This window comes from Chelon labrosus (assembly GCF_963514085.1).
Source record: "Chelon labrosus genome assembly, chromosome: 11".
Lineage (NCBI taxonomy): Eukaryota > Metazoa > Chordata > Actinopteri > Mugiliformes > Mugilidae > Chelon > Chelon labrosus.
This window is the reverse complement of record NC_140344.1, coordinates 19,729,351-19,738,286: the sequence shown is the minus strand read 5'-3', so window position 1 is coordinate 19,738,286 and position 8,936 is coordinate 19,729,351. Positions and strand designations below refer to the sequence as shown.

General features: G+C 42.1%; 1 protein-coding gene across 1 annotated transcript; it reads left to right on the top strand.

The window, feature by feature from the left end:
• Positions 1-6,486: 6,486 nt before the first annotated feature.
• On the top strand, positions 6,487-8,661 carry LOC311495137 (leucine-rich repeat-containing protein 4C-like; the record flags this gene model as incomplete). Its single annotated transcript, XM_084554482.1, has 1 exon — positions 6,487-8,661. The coding sequence occupies one exon, from the start codon at positions 6,487-6,489 to the stop codon at positions 8,431-8,433; it is 1,947 nt and encodes a 648-aa protein (XP_084410608.1). The 3' UTR covers positions 8,434-8,661.
• Positions 8,662-8,936: the final 275 nt, after the last annotated feature.

The window sequence follows — 8,936 nt, the reverse complement described above, 5'->3', positions numbered from 1 at the left end:
GCGCCCTCCCACTTTCTGCACCTTTCAGACGAAGCCGTGGAAGTGTTTGTGAAGAGTGAAGGCAGGAAATTCTTGTTGACCGCAGAGGGAACGCGGAAGAAAACCGGCCGGCTCGCTTTGCGCCGAGCAGTGACGCCACCAGACCTATTTTAGGGGCCTTGAATATCCTGTAGCCTCGCTAAATAATTCAATCCTTTCTGGCTGATTTATAATGACAATATGTGATACAGACTCGGGAATTAGAGTACTCATTAAAATGCCAGGGACTATGAGCTGGTGAAATCTGCAGCACAGCAAAACATGCAAACTGAGAAGTTAAATGTCTTATCTAAAATACATTTAAAATATAAATCCTGGCTAGCTGTTAAATGTCTTCCACGTGACAGATTTTAGTATTAGGGCTGTTGTTTAATACACAGTTTCCTCATGCTACAGGTAGTTTGTCTTCAAGTGCATTGCACCAAGTAATCTGCTGATATAAGTCATTATTACTGTTGCATGATTAGTAACCCAGCATCAATTCTGTGTTGATATGTCCATTTACCTTTTGAAAATTATATTTTCCATGGACACATTTTCTAAAATAAAGTGTTTTTCATCATTAATACAAAAAAAGCTAAGATACATAAAGCTGTTTTCAGTTGAAGCTTGTGTGAAGACTAAGAAGACTGGTCATTGTTCTGAGTGGCTATGTGTTTTGAATGACAAGGAGAGCTGGGCAATATTGGCCAGGGCGGCTGTATACATATTGATTAGTTGTGTCATTCAAAAAGATGAGTCACTTGTCTCTAAGGCGTTCTCATTGGAAGTGGTCTCGCGGCAGATGCCAAGGAAAGGCTTGTGAGAAAAAGACTGAAGAGCTGGCCGGTCGATGAAACTCCCACCAAACACACATTAGCCCCACGCGTAAGGGCTAATGTGTGCTTGGTGTTATTCTTTATTTTATATTTTTTCCCACGGGGCACATTCGTATGTGCTTGTTTCGCAGTAGCTGATTTGACTTTGCTTTGGGCTCAATCGCCAAAGAGCCTGACAATGCAGCAATAATTATTCTCCATTATAAGTTCATGGAGAGGTAATTAGACACTTTTCGAACTTGTGCGCATAAAGGCGTACTACACGAACGCAAAAAGAATGTATATTATGTTTTGTGCAACCGAATCACTGTTATATCGCCCTCTTAAATCCAAAATGCATTCACATCCTTAGCAGCTTCTTTTGTTTTAATTTGTATTCAATACTTTTCCATTATTATTCAATTCTTCCATTCTTTGCTGCCGGTCATATCCTGCAAGGACACAAAGCTCAGATGTTTTTAGCATATGCATTCGTCATTTGATTAGTAATTTTAAATGTGCTTCTTTGTCATATAAGACAATATGTTAGTGAACAGCGCTATATAGCCAAGCATGGTCTTTCTTTAAATAATTAGCCGCCGTGTTTGAGCTGTTTCCCTTTAATAAACCAAATCAATTCACAAATGTTGCAGATCTTGCCGTTCAATTGTCTGCACTCCTTGTTAATCTGGGTCAGGCTTTAGTACTCCTATGCCAGACAAAGAAACAACCGTCGGTTCATAATCTGCTAGGACAAAAGTTTAAAAAATGCATCTTTTTTTTTTTAATCTCATTTCCCTTATCCCCTTTCATCTAATTCCATCACTGCGCTGCGTGAATCCAATTTTGCTCCTTTCATTGAGAGTGTGCAGACGGATTGTTTTGCTTTTGTAAATCAGCTTCATCTTTTCTGCTGCCACAATTTGGATTCCGTTCTGCTGATTCATTGTTCATCTCTTTTCGAGGTTTGATCTGTTGAAAGGGGAGGATGACTAAATAGTTGGATGAGATGCATGGACTGAGGGAGAGTTGCTCAAAAATCCTAACTGCGGCATATTTTCATCTCGTAGCTCATATTATTGATGGAATTTCACCTTGAAAGAGCATTGTTCTTATCTGCATAGTGCCATAAATATTTCTGAAAATATTCAGTTATAATGGGAATATTTCCAATAGAACAACACAAGCAGATTGTGCTATAGTCTGTTGTTTTGTGCCACCGTTTAATCCCCCCCCCCCAAAAAAAAAAAAAAAAAGAATGGAATGTGATGTTCAGCCTGGTGTGTGATCCCTGTCACAAATGCCTGGTCTCCTGCATGAAAACATGTTTTTCCTTGAGCCCGAAGGCTTTGGCTGCTTGGAATTTGAATTTTGTAATTGAAGATTTAATGGAGTCAGTAATCTAACAATTAATCAGTAGTTACAGTAATGGCTTTCTCCTTCTTAAGTGAAGAGCTTTCTATTGCAAACTGCATGAAAGCACAAAATTCAACAACTCCATTCATGTAGAATTAGCTGTCATGGTAATCGTGCAAAAATATTGCAAAGTGAAAGAAAATCTGCTGTGTGTCTGCGCGTGTTTGTCGGCTGACTGAAACGTATTATTTGTCAAGAGTTTCTAACGCACCTTTGGGCACTCTAATGCAGGGGTGTCAAACTCATTTTAGTTCAGGGGCCACATACAGCTCAATGTGATCTAAAGTGGGACGGACCAGAATTATTATAGTACAATAACCTATAAATAATGACAACTCCAAATGTTTTCCTTTGTTTTAGTGCAACTACGCGCTACTCTTACTATGACAGAGGACAAATCAGGAATAGCAGTTACTTTTGTAGCACTCTGTTTTCTTATTTTAGTAATCACTCTTTGCGTGGGAGGTGAATGGATGACAGGTCTACGAAAGTATTAAATTTGGGGTGTTTGTATAGCAGCAGTTAGAATGTCTGACTTTTCTAGGATGGAGATAGACCTGGTTAGCTTCATATACAACTATTCTGCCCATGAGAGCTCAGCCTCCCATGCATTAACAAAACCACTGTAGCCCCATAGGTCCATACTTGTTAAAAGGAAATACATTATCACAATGGTACTTCTAGAAACACACATTTATTTTTGATCAGGTGGTCCCCACCTTTGAATTTAATATCACTTAAATCCATCAATGAAATAGATTAGTCAATGGTACCAAACCGTTGGCGCACACGTATGTTAGAGTTCATTTGAATCCAGTTCAGTGTCTTAACGGTACTCACAGTTCCTGGGATGCAGAAGGCTGTTAGATATAATTTGGAAAAACCCTCCTTCAGCAGTGTCCTATCACTGTGGTGAAGAAACACGTCCTCTGGCTCTAGCCATGTTCATAAGCCTCCAACAGGTTCTCAGCAGCTTGGTGCAACAGGTGTTTCCCAAACAAGTCTCGCATACTGCTAGCATGAGGAGCTAACTAGCAACAGTCCGCAGTGTGGTCACGGTTTAGCATCAATTAAGTGGAATTCCCGACAGAAAAAGGCTCCCACTGAGCGTCTAGTCCCTCCAGAAAACAAATACACTAAGTCGTGCAGGCAGGCACTTAACTAAATCACACTATCTTAAAACACTATGGCTTACTGAACTAAGTTTTAGTGGTGACTTTTTTTTTCACTCTGTCTCTTTCCTCTCGTTCCCATCCACCTGGTTACCCGGTAGGTTAACTTGAACATCACTAATTGGCTAATTAAACAGATTTCACACCTGTCCATACCACTAACGACACAAGACCATGGTGCGTTCACGAACCAGGTTGAACACAGGACATTCCATATACTTAATGAGCCTTCCCAAATACTGGTAGTCTTATATGTAATTTCTGCATTTTGCACTTTGCAAATTCATGCCACGGCCAGATTAGATCTTCTTGCGGGCCGGTTTTGGCCTAATGTCTTTGCTCTAACGTCTTTGTCTACACCATTTCCCCAGCTTAGAACTGAAAAGAGGGAAATATTCTGGTCTATTTACAGCTACGCTTATCCTTTTAAAAATGTCACACACCTTTGTATATTTTTATAATGTGCTTTCTACACTCACGCACATCAGTGACAGCTGACTCAGTGACAATAAATAGAAATGTTTATTTGTGAATTGCTTCTTTAAATATGACAGTTTTTTTGTTTTTTTTACATTTTAGTCATCAAACACATCCCAGGAGGACTCTTTGTCTCTTAGAGCTCATATGAGCCCTGTTTATAGATTAAAACTTGTGTCTGTCAAGACTCGTCTTCATGTCAAATTTTCAGACTTGCTATTTGTAGCTTAACGACACATATTCCTGCAGAAGACCGGTATTTATTACCGACATTTCACCGGAGGTTGTAACCCCAACACTTTCTGTTGGGAGTTTACGTCTCCTTCTTCGTGCTCACATTGATTTTCTGAACGTGCTCCACTTTCCTCCCCCACATTCAAAAAACATTCAGGTCAGGTAGATTAGAGACTCTATAAATGTTTCTCTTTATCTGTGTTAGCTCTGTGACTCTCTTCCGACCTGCCCAGAGTATTTCCCTGTCACTCACTTAGAAAGCAGAAAGAAAAAAAGGTATCCAGCTTTCTGTGGAGAGAAGATAATGTACAAATGAACTCCATGATAAGCAACTGTCAAACTGTCGCTGGACTATACATAGTATTTGCATATGCATACAGAAATCGCCCAGCTAGTGAACAGTGGAGCCTTTTTTGCGCTTTTGCCCGCCATTACTCATTTAACTTTTCTATGTAACCAACTTGTTTAGTTCCAAAACAGCTAGTTTCATAACCCCTCGAAAAAAGTGCAGGCAGGGAATACGCTGTTTTTCGGTTTGACAAATCACTAAAGAGCAGACATGGCTTATGGCGGCAAGTGGTTTTTATAAAGGCAGGAGCTACAACAGAGTGTTTCAGACAGAGGGTGAAAAGGGGGTGACGGCGCAAGATGCACTATGAGAAAAATAACAGTTTTGTACGTACAAGTGTCCAAATATATTCCAGTAGACCCACTTAAATAAAATGATGAATTGTTGACAGAAATGTTATACCTACACTGAAACACAGTTAAACACAGTAGTAGTAGACATTTATATATTCATTTATTTTCTGTAACCGCTTGTCCTCTGGAGAGTCGGGGGGGGGGGGGGGGGGGGGGAAGCCTATCCCAGCTGTCACTTGGTGAGAGGTGGGGTACACCCTGGACAGGTCGCCAGTCTATCGCAGGGCTAACACAGAGAGACAGACAACCATTCGCACTCACACCTACGGACAATTTAGAATCACAGATTAACCTAACCACATATTTAACCACCACACCACGGTGCTGCCCTCTCATTTATATAGCAACTTTGATATACACAAATGTTACAAAATGCTTTACAAACAAAGATGTTGATGATATAGTTTTGAAAAGGTTGCGTTCCAAAGTTGTGGTACAAAATTATGCAGGACTTACTGCTTAGCCGACTCGAGCGACTGCAGCTTTCTATGAAGATGCAGCTGCCACGCTGGGGCTTCACTGCGAAGAGCCTGATAAATTTTACATTGTATTCCAAATCCCACTGGCACCCACTGAAGAGAGGCTGGAGAAATATGCTCCCTGAAACTTTGTCCTTTTAAAAAAGATGGGCTACCGTGTTTTGATCTAGAATATCTACAGCTCCTTGACAAAGGAAAGAAAATTAAGAACTACAGTAATGAAAGCATAAATGCGACACTAAAGCATAAATGTCTGATCGTGGGGGTATATCCTGGCTGTAAAAGAAAGCATGATTGCACAAGCTTCTTAACATACAACTACATTTAATTTTGTATAGTTTGATATTTGTCATCGAAGGTAATTTGCATTTCCTTTACTGTATCTTTTCGCTGAACTTGTATACTGTATAAATAGCAGCCTTTTAACCATTATTCACAGTGCAATAATTAAAACATGAACCACTTTGAGGAATGCTGATAATGTTGAGTAGAAAATAAGATTAACGTACACAAAATCAGCCACACTCATGGCTGCTGCAGCATCCTCTCTCTTCCACACAGTAAATCTTAATCAAAGAATACATTGTTTGTGTTACCACGGTTTCTTCTGGCATGATTCATAGAGTTACACAAACAAATTCCCCGGTTCCATTTTGGCTTGCTTGTTTGACATTCCAGTCGCACACATGCCTTTGAGGAACTGTGAGTTGTAATCAGACGTTTCCAGATATCTCGACTCGATTGAAGGACTGGTGGGTGGTGAGCTTCCTTATTATTTATGTCCCCTCAGTCTCAAATATAAATCACACAACACAGCAGTCATAGCTGCTTTTCTTCCCTCCTTTCCTCCTCCTGCAGAGATACAGAACAGAAGTCGGCAGCTTCATTGTGATTTAGTTTTATGTGACTGAAATTGAGAGTGTGAGGACGGTGCACCCTGAAACAAAAATGGATGTTAAGGCACTCCATCATAGTTGGAAGTTTGTGTGTGAGCATACTGTATGTGTGTGATTAGGAGTTGCTATTCTGGTTTCGGAGTAATTCAGACGTTAAGAATAAGACTTTTGCATTCATTTATCTAATTAAACTCTTCTCTTTTTTCCTTTCATTTCATTCCAGTTGGCCCAAATCCTCTTTCCAAAGAGTGGAAGACCAGTCAATGAATTATGAATGTTAAACAAGATGACCTCCTCTCAGCAGCAGCAGACGATGCGAGGTCCTAGGTGGAACCGGGCCTTGTCCGACCCTTTGTTTGTGCTGCTCCTTGCCCTCCAACTGCTGGTGGTGGCAGGACTGGTACGTGCTCAGACGTGTCCGTCTGTCTGCTCCTGTAGCAACCAGTTCAGCAAAGTCATCTGCACCCGCAGAGGCCTCCGAGATGTTCCTGATGGCATCTCTACCAACACACGCTACCTGAATCTGCAAGAAAATCTCATTCAGGTCATAAAGGTGGACAGCTTCAAGCACCTAAGACATCTGGAGATATTGCAGCTGAGCAAAAATCACATACGCAAAATTGAGCTTGGGGCCTTCAATGGACTAGCCAGCCTCAATACCTTGGAGCTTTTTGATAACCGCCTCACCACCATCCCAAACGGGGCATTTGAGTACCTGTCCAAACTAAAGGAGCTTTGGCTGAGGAATAATCCCATTGAGAGCATTCCCTCCTATGCTTTCAACAGAGTGCCCTCATTACGGAGGTTGGACCTTGGGGAGCTCAAACGGCTCTCCTACATATCTGAGGGGGCCTTTGAAGGGCTGAGCAATCTGCGCTACTTAAATCTGGGAATGTGCAATCTGAAGGAAATCCCCAATCTTATTCCCCTGGTGAAGCTGGATGAGCTGGAGATGTCAGGAAACCAGCTATCTGTCATCCGGCCTGGCTCATTTAAAGGGCTCATTCACTTGCAAAAGCTATGGATGATGCATGCCCAGATCCAGACCATAGAAAGGAACTCCTTTGATGACCTGCAGTCACTTGTGGAACTCAATCTTGCCCACAATAACCTTACCCTCTTGCCCCACGATCTCTTCACTCCATTACATCACCTGGAGAGGGTGCACTTGCACCACAACCCATGGAATTGTAACTGTGACATCCTCTGGCTAAGCTGGTGGCTTAAGGAGATGGTACCAGCAAACACCAGCTGCTGTGCCCGCTGCAGCTCACCGGCCCAGCACAAGGGACGATACATTGGCGAGCTGGACCAGAATTACTTTCACTGTTATGCTCCTGTTATTGTGGAGCCTCCCGCAGACCTAAATGTGACAGAGGGAAGCGCTGCAGAGTTGAAATGCAGAGCCAGCTCCTTGACCTCAGTAAGCTGGATTACACCCAATGGTTCCATCATGACACACGGCGCATACAAGGTCAGAATCTCCGTGCTGAATGACGGTACACTGAACTTCACCAACGTCACCATGCAGGACACAGGCACATATACGTGCATGGTCAGTAACTCTGCAGGTAATACAACAGCATCTGCCACACTCAATGTGTCTTCTACAGAGAACAGCAGTTTCAGCTACTTCACCACAGTGACAGTGGAGACAATAGAGACACCGCATAATGAAGGCTTCACCACAACTGTGCAACACAAGGTGGGCCCCACACCTTCTGCTGGTTCATGGGAGTCTATTACCCACACTTCTACAACAACCACTACAGTCCGAACCCCGCTCTCCACCCGCGCCACTGAGAAGACTTACACGATCCCCGTCACCGAGCTGGGCGGGGAGGGCTCCCTGAACGGCCTGGACGAGGTAATGAAGACGACTAAGATCATCATTGGCTGCTTCGTTGCAATCACACTCATGGCAGCCGTCATGCTGATAATCTTCTACAAGATGCGCAAACAGCACCACCAGCAGAACCACCACGCACCCACACGCACCATTGAGATCATCAACGTGGACGAGGACTGTGTAACAGGAGGCCCGGGCATGGAGGGCCACTTGACGCTGCCCCCTCTCGAGCACGAGCACCTCAACCACTATAACACCTATAAGACTGCGTACAACCATGCCTCCACTATCAATTCGATACACAGCTCAGCCCACGAACCTTTGTTAATCCGGGCCAGCTCAAAAGACAATGTACAAGAGACCCAGATCTAATGCTTTGGCGAAACATTATAAAACTGATGGAACTATATACAGGAATTACTGATAGGACATTACTGACAATTGGTTGTGAGGACTGCAGCTCAAGCACGGAGGAACAGACTCATGTGTTTGGCAAATCAGCGGCCGGTGACGTTAATTCAATGACTTTGGGAATTAGAGTATGTCTACTGTTTCAAAAAGTGTCTTTACAAAAACAGAAGTTATTTATTTAAGAAAAAAAAAATATTGTGGTTAAATCAAGAAAAAACTGTATTCTGCAATTATTTTTTCAGCACTTAATTCATTTTTTTTTTCCTTTTCTTCCTCTCATGTCACAAGATTGGTTTACTAATATGCTTTCAAACTGTCATAAGACATCTGTTGAAAAAGAAAAAAAAAAAATCCTGCAAAAGCAAATTACTGTTCCTTTTATAATCTTTTTTTTTTCTGGTATAACTGCAGACTTTGGATCAGATGAGATAGTAACATAATTTCCCCCATGTATCAAAGAAATC